Genomic DNA, 16393 nt, shown 5'->3' on the forward strand with positions numbered 1-16393 from the left:
GCAGTGCCCGCTGACCCCCTCTCTGGAGGAGGTGGGTGCTCTCGCCGCAGGGACGCAGAGCTGACAGCAGAGGCTGTTGGGCGGCCTTGGGCGTTTTTGCCATTTTACGTAGAATCACGAGTTGTTTTGCTGTCCTGTTCCCTCTCTGCCAGCCTGTGAATTGGGGACCTTCTGCAGAGAGGGAACAGCAGGATCCAGGGATGTTCACAGAACGTGCTGGCTACCGGCAGCCTTTTAGAAGAGGGCAGGTCCCCCCTTTTTTGCTCCTGCTAGAACATCTCTCCATTTCTGCCACGTAGCAAGTGCCAAGGCAGGCTTTGTCCTAGAGCTGCCTTTGATACCACTCCAGCCACCCAACACAGCACCAGCAGAGACACTAAAACCCCTTTGCTGTTCATTATGTTTCTTTCATGATCAAAAAAAAAAAATAAAAATCAGTCTATTTAAAGGTTTTTAATCATAGCAGGAGCTTGGCCAATCTCAGCTGTCCAGAGCTTGGGGGAAGTTTTATGCTGCTGCAACCTTCTGCTGTGGTGATACTGAGTCATCAGCCACAAAGCTGACCTGTTGTTCAAGTTGCAGATGTCAAAACTTGACCGCAGGCTGGAGAGATCCGAGCACCAACGCTTTTTTCCAGGCACCGGGGTGTCCGGATGACGGGTAAGGAAGAGTCACGGGCCAGCCTTTACGGGGACTTTTCCCTTCACCACAAGCCATGTGTGGGCTTGAGCCACAGCAGTGGTCCCAGCCTGGGGACACCTCGTAACCCAGGGTGAGTTTAGAAGCTGGAGGGGACTGGAGGACTGAGGGGGATTTGGTTTAGTGCAAAAGTATTCAACAAGCCTTGTCGTTTCTGCGTGAGCTGCCCACTTTGCATGGGGCAGAGAGAATTACCCTGCCTTGTCTGCTCTTTTCAGCTCAGCCAAACTTCCCCCCAACCCAAATACGACAAAAACCTCTTTTGGACAGCTTTGCCGTCGAATTTAAAAAGTAGAAGACTTCAAAAAGAACAAGTCACATGTTTTGTTGTTCTCCCTGCCGTCTCCTCCCTCCGCTTCCAGTTGAATACACAAACAGAAATACTGCACGCTGGTTTAATTTTCAATCACATTTTTTGAAAATGAATTCCAAGATACAGTACAGCATCTTAGTGTTCTACACAAAGCAAGCTTTCAGCAAAAGGTCAGAGGATCTTAGATGGTGTAAAAATATATCTTAAATAAAATAGTTTCTATAGGAGAGCAAGCTGTGTTGTACATCTCTAGGTCCTTAGAATAATTTACAGAAGGCAGAGGTCTGGTTGTACAATCCACACACTAGAAAAGAGTTAGTGTACATTCACGCTACAAAGTTAGAAAAGGTTGAAGTTCCTGATGGTTGGGGCAGGTCTCCAAACCCAAGCAGTGGATGCAGTGGGTGCACTAACAAGCGCCCTGTATTTCAAAGTGAGGAAGTTCAACGCTTCCAGTCCATAAAGTCAGGAAGCCGATTGTAACAACTCACCTTCCGAGAGTCAGTCTAGTCATTGTAACTCGTTCCTTTCAACTGGCCAAAAAGAACAACTTCTAGCAATAAAGGGCTAGCTGTTTTCTTTCTTTGTTCCAGTTTGGAGCTGGTAAGCCAGAGCTGCGTTTTCAGTGTTACAGACTAAAATCACGGCTGTCCCTGTGGTTCAAACGACAGCAAAGGATCCTACTATGGTCTGAAATTCCCCAGCCATTTTTAATAAAGAATTAGCCTTTACATGCTCGGACTGCTGAGCGCAACACAGCAAAACCAGGACAGTCACTTCTCCAACCAGGGTAAAACTCTTCCCACCCTAGAGCATCAAATCTGCTATATATTCTAAGTGAAAACCAACCAAAAAAAAAAGCCCAACAGATTTCTCCTCAAATTTCCTCTATGGATCTGCACACCTCTGAAGCAAATAACACGCAAGTTTTGCCAATTGAGAGCTTGGCCAGTGCCACGTTTTAGAGCAGCACGAAGTGATCCCAGTCCCTGGAAACAGCAGCTGCATCCAGCTGTGAGGGCCCTGCAGCTGGAAAGGCCGGGCCCAGCCGCGGCGGAGCAGAGCGGAGCTCGGAAAACGCCGCCTTAGTCCTTCGCCTCACCTCCCGCCGAGGGGGACGGCACCCCAGAATTGTGCCAACACCCCCCAGTGCGGGGCGGGGGGGACACGCGCCCACAGCCCGCTGCAGGGGGTGGGAGCGCTGCAGGAGCTGTCGGTGCAGCACCTGTCCCAGGCTTCCCCATTGACTTTATAGAAATTACCACGTTTCCAGAATAGAAAACTTTTCACGCTTTCCGCCCCGAAGGCGGCAAGTGCTGGCCTTGCAGATGCCATCTTTAAAAATGAAGAAACAGTAGAAAAGTCCCTTGAAGTGTTTAATATCCTAGATTACAAGCCTTTAGGACTCGTTCGGTTTCTTACACCACTAAGATGGTTTATCCTCCACACCTCACTCCTCATTCCCAAACTACAGTTCTACTCCTGCGCTGGCAGTTCTGCAGTGTCAGGACTGCACGTACTAAAAGGAGATGGATATAATCTAATTTACACTGTTTATTAAATAAAGTAATTTCTTAACTGAGAATACTTTTAATCCAGGAGAACTGGAAAAGCCTTACACACTGGGCCTAGCCTACTCTACAGCATCCCCTTAGGGAATGCGATGTTCACATTTACACACCCACCCACCCCAAAACAGTACACTCTCCAAGAAGAAAGTCAAATGCATGATAGGAGGGGCTCTGAAAAGGTAGGAAGGCAAAATGGTCATTAAGATCTGCCTAAAAATAGCTAAATAGTGCAGTGAAATGCTTTTAAATACCACAGACACCTCCACTGACTGGCAGCCAGGTTTATAAGCAGCTCTGAAGACAATTTCTAGCTGAGCTTTAGTGAACTGGGTGTTCCCAGCCGGAGTCCCGAGCGGTGAGCCTGGCCTACCACCAGTATGGCCAGTTCCAGTACGGGAGCAGGGCGTTCCAATTTTCATTTGCCCCTCTTGCCACGGCCTCTCCTGGAAGAAGCTTTGCCCGTGCTCCCCGTGGAGGAGCTGGCAGAAGACGCCACCGCAATGTTGATCTGTCCTTCCTGAATCTCCTGTCGGGTCTCAGCGGGGAGGTGATTGATTTTCTGTTGCGTCTCTAAGTAGAACATGACATCCCGCAACTGCTCCTGGATCTCGGAGATCTGCAGGTCCTTCTGTTCACACGTTTCCTTTAACACTCTCTCCTCTTCCTTTAGTTTGTTCTGAAGCAAGGCTTGATTCGCTCGCAAGCACTTATTCAGTTCTTGCTCCTCCTTCAGCTCGTTGGAGAGTTTAGCCACTTTGTTATTCAGCTGAGAGCACCTTACAAACAGAAGCACAAGTCAGGAAAGCAGCACGCTACGCCTAGATCAAACACTACGGCATCCTTTTGATTTCCAATCCTTAGGGCAACTGGCCCCCAGCCCCACCAAGACCCCCTGGAATTTGGTTTTCTGGCAAAAGATGGGCAAGGGGAGGCAAGGCAAGAGGACTCTGAAATGCCCCTGAGGATTTTTCTACCCAGTTTAAGGCTTGCCAGCACCTGTTTGCCCTCATGGTGTTACCTGCACATGAAATAGGATGTGGTGAAGCCAAATCCCTTCCTGTGTCCCACAAACTGCACAACCTGGGGGGATTCCTCCCCTTGCAAGTTGGGCAACTCCATCTTGTACCAGGTGCCAGCAGGCAGGGTGTGCTGGGGAGCACGGGACTGTAACCTTGAACACGCATCCACAACTTAGGGAATAGGTGCCAAAAAGGGCACAGAGATGACTCGGGGTCCTGAGAGTGCCAAGGGCAGTCAGGGACTCCCAGATGCTGGCACCCACCACACTCTTGAGTACAAAGCCCTGAAAATACCACTTCCCTCAGAAGCAAGATGCCCCCCCAGGCTCTCAGTAGCCTCACGTTTCACACAGTGCCTCCCTGCTCCTAAAAACTCAAGTGCTTTTGCCCTGAAAGCTTGCTGGCATCATCCACAAGCTCCTTTCCCCTCAGCAAGGCGGGCTGCAGGAATCACAGCTCACTAGCCATGGTTGCCTGTTCCAAGCAGGACAGCCAGAGAGGTGGCAGCACCAGGGGCCTGCTGGGCTAGGAGGGACCAAGCACACAGTCCCGCCTAGGGAGCTGGAACACAGTCTGCACAGTCCCTGTGCTTGACATCTCTCAGCCAGACACTTCCTAAGCTCTCCGTTTCTCCCTGGGCTGGGTGAGATGGCTCCGTGGAGCTGCCTTTCTTCTCCTTGGAGGTATCCGCCCATTGCAAACCAGACTGGCGTCTCCTTCTGAGCAGGCAGAGGAAAGATTTCTGAATGCTAAATATGCAGACCATGTAAAAAGAGCCAAGAGCCCAAAAGCTGTGTTCCACTCAACAGGCACTTTCAATTTGTGAACACCTACAGAAATGAGAGCTTTTTTTAAAATAAGCTCTGTTCTCAGTATACCAGTTTAAATAGCTCAAAACTGCCCAGGAATAGCAAGGGGTTGGGTTTTTTTGTTTTTTTTTGTTTTTTTTTTTCTTTTTGGATGTCAGTGCACGGAGTTTTAATGGCTGCATGGAACTAAACCTGGCAGCGGTACCCACTTCCTTTCGACAGACTGCTTTTCTTTGAGCAAGTCATTCAGCCTCTGTTCCAGACTGTCACACTTCTCAATGGTCTCTTTAAATTTGGTCTTCATGTTGTTAATCTGTAAAAACAAACACACAGGCGTTTCAAACAGATCAAAGTCCTCTGCACTTTCATTATGACATTCAATTTTCTGGAGCGGTTTCTAGACTTTGACCACTTACCACGTCCAGGTAAGCACAAGTTTTGAGTCAAGAAAAGGTTTAATTTCGACGAAGACCCCCTGCATTACACTTTGCAGTACCCCGACAAGGAACCACGTTGCCGTGGAAGCTGCTCACACAGAACAGCAACTCAGGCTGCAGATCTGTGCCAGGCACCCCATTCAAACAAAAGCTGCATCAGATCCTTAACTTCTTATTGACTGCAGTTAAGCATTCATTTAGCCATTCTCTCAGACGTTTTTGTACCTGTCAGCAAACTTAAATTTCCATCTTAAGGCTTTACAACGCCAGGCTTTTGCTCATTTTAAGCTAAACCTCAAATAAGTATAGTCTGAAAATTAACATGCTCCTTTGCTCAGCACTGACTCAGCAGCTCGCTGTCATAAGGCGCTGACCTACTGACACGAATATCTTACTCATGCAAAACGCAAACAGAAACACACGTACGTTGGCTTCCTCTTCCCCTCTGCTTCACAACTCGACACTCTTACTGCTGAAGAAAACCAATTCTCTAGGCATGGCACAGAATACGTTAAAAACTCCAACATAAGACTTGTTTTTTTCTGTATTAGGGTCAAAAGCATGCCTGCCTGTAGTGGAGGCAGGAATTTAAGGGAAAAATGCTCTCCTGGAGGAGCAATCTGGATAAATGTCAGTGTCAGCACACATGGTGCCTTCACTGATGCCAGAGTCGATGCAGAGCAGGTTTTAAGCCTTCCGGCCTTAATCACTGAGTGTTTATGCAGCTGATGGTTCATTTGGGGAAGTGGCCTGAGCGCTGATAATGGAACACACTGCGTAGTGGCACGGAGCCAGACAAGACTCACATGGAGCAAGTGCCACGAGTAAAATTGTAAGGCTCTTTGAACATGAAACTGCATTTGGTGCGTATATCATAGTCGCTTCACTCTGAGGTTGCTTTGTGCATCGTGTTTCATGGTCTTGTGCAAGATGATTTTTGCTGTATCTTTTCTTTTTACAGGGCCCACCATAAGATCTTTGGGATGTGCTCTAGACCAAGGTCAATGACCACTATTTCAATGGTCATAATTGCTACATTTATGATGCTACTTAACTGCAGATACTAAATGCTTAATTAGAAGTCATGTAGAAAGTTCAGTTCAGGACCCAACCTTAAATCCTGATGCACTTTAAACCTAGTTGAAAGGATCCACGTAGAGTGAAAGGCATTAAAATATTCTCACTGGGTTTTTGCCCGTGACATTTTGAAGTGGTCCTGCCCACAGGATGCTTTATAGGAGGAGACTCTGAACTTCTCCCAAAGGGTGATGAGGAGAGATGGGGGATCAAAAAGAAAGGGCAAATCAATATGCATTTGGAGCACAAAGACAGCTTCCCCTTTCTGCAGCCGCACAAATTAAAGTCATATTGTCTATGCTACACTAACCCTCCCTAGAGACACACGTCAGCCTGAGACGGATGGCAGCAGCAAGCAGGGATCCTGCAGTACCACAGACTTGCTTCCACCACTGCTGCAGTTTCCTGAGCAGCACATTTTAAATCAACCTTCCATCTAGGTGGCGATCTACCTACTTCTGCACCACCGAGCAGCAAATTGCTAGATCTGAGCACTGAGATAAGGGATAGATCTTGGAGCCAATTTTCTCAGCTGGTAGTGAAACAGGCTACGTGAGGCCACGTCACACAACGATCGGGCTGTAGGAGAGACTGAACAGCTCCATCTCCCATTTAACTTCACAGCATCCCGGGGCCTGTTTCAGCAGTTTCACACGTGCCCAGAGCAGAGCTCACCTCTTCAGCCGTATCCTTTTCTATTCGGACAATCTTGTTTTCCCAATAGATTCGCTGTGATTCCAGCTGGCTCGTTAGCAAATACGAGTACTATAAACACAGAAGATACACACAGAACGGTCAGCTTTTCCGTAAGGATGGCTCCGCTGATTAAGAACCCCAAAGGGCTCCAATATACAAATCAATTTAATCAGATGAAATTGAGCATACAGGACATTCTCAACATATGCGCAAACTGCAGATCCAGCAGATGTGTTTCACCAATTTGGTTTCCAAATCAAATCACTTGAAGTCAAGGAAAGCCTTTAGAGCACAACAGCAAGGAGCAAGTAAAAGTTCTGCCAAGCTGTACCCAGTATCATGCCAAAAACCTTTTGAAGAGATTTTTCATTGTAGTAGTAATAAATCTCTACAAGTTTCACGCTCCACAGGAAACTGAAGCATCAACCATCCCCATCAAGAGTCTGAGATCCCAAAGGCTGAGCTGCTGCTCATTCCCAGCCTAAAACCCAAGGCAAAAGGGTAAATGCACATTTCTAGCTTCACAGTAAGAACATCCCTGGGAAAGCATCCTCAGCTGTGTACAACTATTCACAATTACTGTTCTCCAACATGTCTGGCCCCTTCCAACGTTATTTTGGCATCTGAACAAGGATATATGCCTTACATCCCCTCTTTTTCCTTCCGGTTCTGCAAAGGAGTTATGAGAAGGTTGGAAAATGTGATCATTTCTTATCACCAGGCTAATAAGCACCAAATCAGGCATTCACTACAGATTAAACCTGTGCAAAAAGCCTTGAACACTCTCAGGAATATCTGAGTGCCAAAATACACTGTCAAATTAATTCTCTCTAGAAATATTTAGATCTCATAAGCTTGGTAGAGAGGTCTTACATACTTTAAGCACCAACCGCCCAGAAAAAAGGGGTTAAAACCAGCTGGTTTTGCATCTAAGTATTACTCAGAGAAGTCACGGAAAAGCAACCAAATATTTATGTGAGCAATAAGCTTACAAAGCCTGGTCTCTATGGGCTGCTCCTCCTCAGATACCCTTGTGTCTAATGCAGCTGAAATCATTCTGCAGTATATTTGCTCAGTGGAGCACTAATTTTGAGTTTCTCTCCTTTACTGTTCTAGTTCAGATAGGAGAAGCAGGCCAACAGGTACAACCAAAAGAAAAAAAAAAAAAAGAAAAGAAAAAAAAAATCATTATCTGTTCAAGAGAAGGGAGCAGAACGGGGCTGTTGGCTTTCTTTGACAGCCGAGGTAAGCACACAGCTATGGATTCCTACATACCTGTTCCATTTACAAGCTAAACTACTCCAACTGACAGCTCCACACACATCCTGGCTCTTCGGACAAGCCACAGATCCTCAAGGAAAGCTCTGGTGAGTTCGAGCATTCAGAACCATTTCTCTCTCCGCTGACCCGAGTGTTTGTAGCAGCATAACCAGCTAACCTTCAATCTACTGCTGAACACAGGACACAACTGCAGCCAGCTTACGCTTCGCTGCATTGGCTCTGCAGAGCCAAGAAGTTTTGGTTGTTTTGTTGGGTTTTTTTTAAAAAAAAAGGCAGTAAAAACATCCTGCTTTTGCCTGAAGATGATTGCCTACATGCAGAGAGCAGGTTTGCTGCATAAGCTGATGTAATTTTCCTGTAGTCATATCTGGATTTGAAACACTTCCACACAGCAGCACAATGCAGAGTCTAACAAGCCAAAATATTTACCTCTAATTGTAAGGCATCAATTTTCTCTTCCTGACACATATCTCCCTCACACTCATACTGAACTATCTTCCCATCAGTTTTACTTGCAACCAGTCGATGGACGTAGTTATCTGAAGAGAGAGAAAAAAAAAAAAAAAAAAATTCAACCACAGGGAGTTTTAGCTTAAGAACACCCAGGTTGACACCAGTGGAAATACTTTATGCAGCACAATTAACCATGCAGACTGCTGCAACAGCATATTAGCAAGGCAGAAAGCCAACAACAGATGTATTTGTTATTTAGCAGACTTCGCACAGACACCTTACAGGATATTTATTACAGCAGCCCATTCCCATACCTCAGGGCAAATTGATGGAAAGGGAGTAACAAACACATTCCACAGAGACTACGGGACCGCCCTGGTTCATTACAGAATCATGTTCTCCCTCCTCCATCTGCTACAGACCCACAAAAACTGCTATTAGAGAGGAGACGGATGTTCCCAAAAGACAAGGTATTAGTACAGATGCAAACCCCTTAATCTCCAAGCAAACTCTATGGCAAATATTCTTACTAAGGGGTCCCGAAAGCCGTTTTCCAAACAAGGTCACCCTACAAGAGGGGGAAAACAGAGCGCTTACCTCCAGCATAATCCCAGACTCTGTGGTTGGTCAACTGCATCGCGTAGGTATGCTGGGTCTCCTCAAAGTGTTTGTAAGCGTGTCGACTCACGTACCGGCCGCAGCCTATGTGCCCACATATTAAACAGATCCAGAGGTTCTGTCGACAGAAGGAGAAAACTCTGTACACGCAGCGCTGTCGAGAGGCCTGATCTGCTGCCGATGGCACGCTGGCGCTGTGCACACCCTGTCGCTTCCTCAGGAAGCCACCAGCGCTCGCTTCTCCCCCTCCTTCTCTGAAGCTCTGCTCCACGGGGAGGCTGAACCCCAGGAGGTACCTGCTCATTACAAGGCTGCAGGTGCTGACAGATGGGCACAAACACGGAGGGAAGAATGGGCTTGACCAACGAACGAGGCACCTCAGCAGGACAAGAGCAAGCTCTGAAGAGCACAGGCTAGAAGGGACCACCAAGTTCAGTGCCACTTCACCTGCCTGCTACCATACTCATCACACTCTGGTCAGCTTATATGCTAATACTTCTTTCTAAGAAACAAAGATTCGTCAGAACAGGAAATCTGTGAGGTAAAGATCCCTTCCCAGTACTGATTCCAACTCAAAAGGAAAGCAGATACACCACTGTCTGGTAAAATCAGCCCCAAAGCAGCCACAGAATTAACCCCAAAAGCAACTAGAGCAGCTGTGCAGTCAGATCTAGTCTAGATCTCAGTCACCATCCACCCACCTACTTACTTCTTGAACTCCACACTCAAAACACTTGTTCTCTTCCACTGGCTCAGGCGTTTGGCAGTACCTGCAGACAGGACACCTGAAGGGCAAGAAGCATCATGATTAGACACAAGGAGCTCTATCTTAATATTATGGTAATTAAAAAGAGAGCCAGAGAGCTCAAAGGAAACGCCTGATGCTGCGGGATGCTCCCTATGTGCACACATCTCTTGGTTCACCTTTACCTCACTCAAATTCACCTCCGTTCCACACAAAGCTATTGTTTTTAACCCAGTAAGCGACAGGAAAACAAAGAACGGTTCTTCCAAAGCCATTTCACAGTCTCAGCTTGATCTGGTTTTGCTGCAGTCCAAGCACAGAGAACATCTGCAACCAAGAGCATCAGTGGGGCTGCCAGCAACGTCAGTCTCTGCCAGCGAGCGAAACAGCCACGAGCGAGCTCACGAAACCCTTCCCCACCTCAGCCATAAACACTGCAAGAAGCAGTTGTACGTGTGTTACACATCTCTGAACATTGCTCCTCCAGACTGCTGCCAGCTGGTATCTTCAGGTCTCCATCACCTGCAGGCTTTTATGCAGCAGCTACACACTGTTGTGGAAAGATGCTGTAACTACACACTGCTGAGGAGAGGCTGAGTGACAGAGGGAGGTACCTACACTTTGCAAACGTACCTTAGTATTTAAAACAACCCTAAAGAGATGAGAAGGTGCTTCAGTTTCACCCCAATCCAATGGATTCAGCCTCAGCCCTTCCAGGAAGAACATCCCATAACTGTACCCTAAAAGAATCAGCAGCAGGCACCCTGATATCATTTCTTTTGGAACTGTACCACTGTGCTGCCAGAAAGACAGGAGACCCAAGAGCCAGAAGGTACCTTTGTCCAGACCCCAAGCACTAGGAGCTCAGCTAGGGACAGGGGGAACTGAGGCTGCGCATCCTGCTCTCAGGACTGTTTATGTATTTTTCATTAGCTGCTGGATAAGCTACAGAAATATTCAAGGGAGGAGACAATTGGATTGCAGTCAGCTTTTTATACAAATTCAGGCACTTACAGCCTCTGTGGCGCCTAAGCAAAGTGGACAGGGATTTTCTTTTATCGTTCTTCTAGACCGGGAGCGTAAGTTCTGCTTAAATTGTATATTAGATATTTAAGTGCTATTCTGGATCTTGCTCCTGCGCTGGCTAAGCTCCACTGCTTCAAATTTAAACTGGTTTTGATTTATGGAGCAAAGCAGCCCATAAACTCGAAGAGCTACAAATCTGATTAATCTTACTGAGGTTCTGTTACTTTGGCTTACAAATGATATACAGAGGGATAAAATTTTCCTCACGCTCCTGTCAGAGAATCGGACAGTCAGGGGTACCAGTGACAGAGAAGAAAAGACAGTGAAGACCAGCAGCCTTCTGCTGCACTCTCTCTGACCAGCCAGCGCGCAGTAAAACAGCGTCCAGAAGAATGCAAAACACACACGACTGATAGCACTGGGGGGCTCTGCAGTCAGGAGCTCGGATGCCCTGAAATCCCCATCCACAGGGGTGTGAAAGATGGAAAGAGCAAGAACAGGGAAGGCTCAGCAGGAGCAGAAAGAAGAGGTGCTTTAAGGACGGACTCAGGTCTGACCCCCAGCCCTTGCCCAGTGCCGCTCTGCTCACTCAGCCCACACCCACCCTGTAGATCCTGCCTCCCCTTCCTGACTTCTTGTCCCCGTCTCCTCCTCCCTGTCTCCTTTCTGTCTCACTTTCCCATCCTGTCCCCCTGCACACCTGCATCCTCTAAGTGAGGCAGCAGCACTGCAGGGCTCCCCAAAGGACCCCCAAGCTCCGGCCAGAGGAGCAGATCTGCCTCTGGCGCAGCCTCAGCTACACCAAGCACACGAATGACTGAGTGAAACAGGGCTGTGCGTGCATCCAGTGCTGTTTGCCTCAGTATTTTTATCCTACACTATTTTAAAATAATCAGCATTACTCTACAACTCCCTGCCTGCCTTAGCAGTGAGGCCCATGGGAGATACTCTTCAATTAAATTTGGCGGGGAGATTTCTCTCTGGGAGTCCCTTAATGGGGAAAAAAAAAAAAAAAAAAAAAAGTGCATTAGAACTTGCAGTAATTCCTGCCCCCACATTCGGATAAGCAGAACCAGTCTTGTCAGCATGAAACCACCACACTCAAAACAGAGTTTCAGATATGGAAATAAAAAAAAGGCTCTTACGTGGTGTCCTCCCACCGCTGCAGACACTGGCTATGAAAGCTGTGGTTACACAGCGTGGTAAGGATCCCGTTCACGGACTCATCCATCCTCTCCAGGCACACCGTGCACTTCGGGAGCTCCGTCAGATCCATCACAGGCAGGCTGGCCCCCTTCAAAACACCAAGCAGAGACAAATTGCTCAGCACCTTCCAATCACCATAAATAAAGCAGCCACATAAGAAAAAGTCAAAGTTCTCTCCCATTAGTGCTGGCATTAGGGTGCAAAACCACTACAGAGTAATCCTGTGGGGCTACACAGTGGTTAGAAATTCAGGAAAAAAAAAAACCAACAAAACGAAACACAACATGATCCACAGCATTCAATAGACCACAGCCAGGATCCTCATCACAGCACGGGCTCAGTGCGGTGGCTGCACCTGCAACCAGCCCCGTGCTGTTTTCTGGATTCACTCGATCTGTTGCCCATGGCGGGGACAGGTCAGAGACGCTGCAGACGTGAGGCACAAAGCCCGTGAAGTCACCGAACAAACTCCCCCAAGTAGCAGTGGAATGGGAAACGGGGTTTGGGTTGAGGCAGGAAAGCAGTTCTTACAGCGTCCTGCCCAGTCCAAATCATCCCGTTAAAATTCTCTGAAGTGCAGGGAAAACAAACCAAACCAAACCAAACCAAGCTTACATCTTCTGATTTGAAGACTTCAGCCCTTTCCACGTACACCAGCTGGCAAACATCCTCCTCTATAGAGTTGAACTGCCGGCCGTTGCACGCCATGTAAAAGCTATCTGCATCAGCCTGTGCACAAAACCAAGGAAACCAGTTAAAAAGAGAAAACTCACAGCTGATACAACCCAGGAAGAGGAGGAGAAATCAGCTGTACCCCCTCTTCTCCCCTCCACCAAGCCCCATAACACCAGAAGAGATATTTCAGCTCCTGCCAGCAAGGCACTGCATTTTGGCACCGGGTTTAGCATTACCACTTGAAGACAAGAAGTTCACGGCAACGACAGCTACTCTGACATCCGAGCATTCGGCAGGAATAACAGATTTCCCTTCAGAATCTGATTTGCCCTTTGTCAGCAATTTCAGTGTATTTGCAAAGCAAATTTGGTCTCTGCAAAAATTTAAAAGGGCCACATTGCAGGACACCGATACCCGTGTCAGGGAAAGAAAGAGCAATTTAACTGTGGGAAAGAATCCATTTCACTGGTCGCAATTCAGGCATGCTCGGAACTGTGCCCGAGAGGCACTTGTAAAGAGGCAGAACCAAAACAAAACCTGTCAAATACATCATCCACTTTCACTCAGTAACCTCCCCAAACCCTTTCTCCTGTAAAAGATTGCACCAGATCGAGGCAAATTAGCTGAAAGCCATATTCCCATATTCCTGCTCACTCCAGCCAGAAGCATTAAGGCTCTTTGAGATTTGCTTTTGCTACCTGCAGACACAGTCATTAGGGGTCACCGGGGAACAGGGCTTCAGGGAATTTCCTAAGGAACAGGAATTTCTGGGTGGATCGAGTCCAAGTTTATGGATTTGCTGCAAGGCCGTTTAGCACTAGGTATTTGCCCGTGTAACCTGATACAGCGAAGTACAAAATGCGTCTTTGCAACTACTGCAAAGAGCACAAAACGCACACAAACACTACTCCTGTGCAACAGGCATGGGAGATACCTCACACAGCATTCACGGCTGGGGGGAACCTCTCCCCGAACCCCAAAATAAATCATTTGCAGTTGGGAGAAGGTACAAGTCCCCATGGGAACTGGCAGGGGAAAAGCTTAAAGCTACGTAGTTCAAGAGGACCAATAAGCAGCAAATTCTGTTATCTGGTTATCAGTTCACCCCCTAGGCTCCCAGTTTTGGGGGTGACTGTCCTTCTCCCACTGTACTGGCAGTGGCTGTGAAACCACCCAGCTCCTCAGAAAAGCAGAATAAGCCTTTCCTAAAATGCAAACAAAGCCCCACTGGCTGGGTCCTTTCTGTTCAGCATAGTATAATGCACCACTCTCTTTTTTTAATATGCTTTGAGACAGCAGAGAACTGTGTATCCTTACTGTTTGGTTGGTTTTTTTTTTTTAATATCCTACCAACAAGAAATAGGATAGCTATCACGTGGCAGACACTTGCCTCCAGGTCAAGGTGTGGGACTAATCCTAGTCAGCAGCCCTGGGCAAGCCCTGGGCAAGAGGACAGGACTGTTTCTCCCAAGGTGACGCCCAATCTTGGCTAACAGCTGGCCAGTGAAGCCCGACAGTGCTCCCAATATACGACAGCACAGTCCCTTCTACAGCAAAGGGACTTCCAGCTCTTACCTGCGAGCTAAACTTTATCAGCACCATGTACTGGTTTGGAGTGGAATCTCGGATGATTTTCATGTGCTCGATTACTTCGTAGAAGGAGGCCACAAACTTCATCAGGTCATGGCTGGTCATCGTGGCAGGGACGGTGAGGATACACAGCATGGCACTGCGCCTCACATCTTCTTTTAGAGAGGTCATCTTGCTGATGAGACAACAGTGACACAACTTCATCTCAGTTCAGAGAGAGCAAAGGCACAGCTGGACACATCGCGTTACCAGCAACTGCAGTTACTACTACAGTAATTTTGTTGTCATGCTTAATCCTCTTTTGTACACTTGTAGTATTAAGAAAGAGAAGCAAGGGGTTGTGCTAAGAGCCCAACGTATCCACATGAAACTATTACTCTTTAGCAAAGGGTTAAACTGGGCGGCTCCAATAAACAATGATTTCGTCAGGAATAATTTGACATCTGTTTTTCTATAAGAACAGCTGAAGTGGGCAAGCCACAGGTGCTCAGAACTACTCCTAGAACAAGCGAGCAATGTTCGTTACTATTTGAAATGCCCATTTTGTGTCTCCTGACAGCTTTCAGGAAGACCTGAAATGGAAGTTCTCGCACAATTACAGGGGAACAGGGTGAAATTGTAATCCCTGAAACACGGGGTGAAACCTCCTGCCTCAGAGATCTCCTCAGGCCTGTCACCAAGACCCCAGAGATCACAATTTCATTGTGGGATCCCTTGAGAAGCTGCTTTCAACTGTCATTTCTAAGGAACCCACATTTATCTACAGCCCCTGGGACAAGCCCTCTCTTGACCCGGAGCCGCAGGACCAGGTCCAGCTTCAAGCTCCACCATTACCGCAAGGACCTGTCTGCACTCCTAGGTGCAAGTCACCCTTCCTGTTTGTCCCAGCTCAGGAGCCACAGCCCCGGGGTGACAGACTCACCCTTCCGGGTGACAGCATTATTCAGGAGCACTTGTTCCTACTAGAGCTACAATTAGTCAAGCATTCTTACTTTGTTTTGTACAGGTGCATAATGCCGTGAACAATTTCAACCGAGGGATTCCCGCTGAAGAAGGAAATCTGGTCAGGGAGCTGTTTTGATGGTGAGTCTGGAGCAGCCTCACGCTCTTTACTTTGATCGTCATGTTTATTTTTATCCTCGGCAGATGCAGCCTCTGAAGATTTTCTTCCTTCCACGGCAGCTTTTGTCTCATCTTTTACAAACCAAAAGTTTCCCCGTTACAAACGGCGCATCAGAAACCTCTGCTGTTGCCTAAGCACAGCCTGCATGTACACAACAGCACCCCGAGAAGTCAAATTACAACCCTGAAAAGCAGCAGAACGAGACACCTCTCATCCTCACTGTTCCAGGGGAAACTCCAGACCTGCCAGACACCCACCGCGAGCCCCCGGCAGGACCCTGCTGCTGCAGGTCAAGCCAGGAGAGTTTAGTACCATGCCTAGTGAAATCCCCAACAAGCACCAGTATCAACACAAAGCAACTGGGACAGGTTTGCTGAGCAGGGGTGAGGAGCAGGCTGCTCCTCCTGCGCTGCTCTGCTGGCAGCTCAGATATTTGACAAGACTCAGCGCTTCCATCCTTAAACTGCCGCTTTATCAGGGAATTTAAACGTCTGCAGAGCTGAATGGTTTTATTGCTACAAACCAGCAACGCTGTCAAGCAAAAAACTGACAAGCCCGCGGCACAATCTAAAGTAAATTAACCCTTTAGGAGCGGGAAATGTTTGCCAGAGGTAACCAGCTCTCCTATCCGGCCCCCGACAGACATTCCTTAACTTCTTTACTCGTTTTCCAAGCTGCGTGACTGACTCAAGACCCACAAACCCAGCAGCACCCCCACCGTCCCCACACTGACAGATCGCTGTCCCCGCTGGGGCCGGCGCCTGGAAACGGCTGCACTCCCCTCCCGCGACGAGGAGCTGCCCCACAAGCGGGGTGGGTGACAACCACGGCCCCGAAAAACAGCGTTACTCGCCCCCGAGGCCGGTACCTGGCCGCGGCTGGATGGTCTCAATGATCACGTCGGTCATTTCCCTGCGGCCGAGGTGCTGGTGGAGGATGGCCGCCCGCTCCCCGGGGCCTTTCCCTTCCAAACAGGACGGCACAGCGGCCGGGGCCGCCCCGGTGTTCTCCGCAGCCATCTCCGGAGCTGCGCAGGGAAGAGGAGGCGTTGGGAC

The 16393-nt window shown here is 48.0% G+C and overlaps 1 protein-coding gene across 1 annotated transcript; it reads right to left on the reverse strand.

Moving 5' to 3' along the window:
• Positions 1-1080: 1080 nt before the first annotated feature.
• On the reverse strand, positions 1081-16387 carry BRAP (BRCA1 associated protein). The gene is made up of 11 exons (XM_026859539.1): positions 16207-16387; positions 15208-15409; positions 14201-14390; positions 12566-12679; positions 11890-12038; positions 9683-9758; positions 8953-9091; positions 8332-8441; positions 6601-6690; positions 4621-4724; positions 1081-3359 (listed from the first exon to the last, which is right to left on the reverse strand). Exons 1-11 carry the CDS (start codon positions 16355-16357, stop codon positions 2999-3001), a joined length of 1686 nt encoding a protein of 561 aa, XP_026715340.1. The 5' UTR covers positions 16358-16387; the 3' UTR covers positions 1081-2998.
• Positions 16388-16393: the final 6 nt, after the last annotated feature.

The sequence above is a fragment of the Athene cunicularia genome (assembly GCF_003259725.1).
Source record: "Athene cunicularia isolate RWA chromosome 15 unlocalized genomic scaffold, athCun1 chr15_part1, whole genome shotgun sequence".
Lineage (NCBI taxonomy): Eukaryota > Metazoa > Chordata > Aves > Strigiformes > Strigidae > Athene > Athene cunicularia.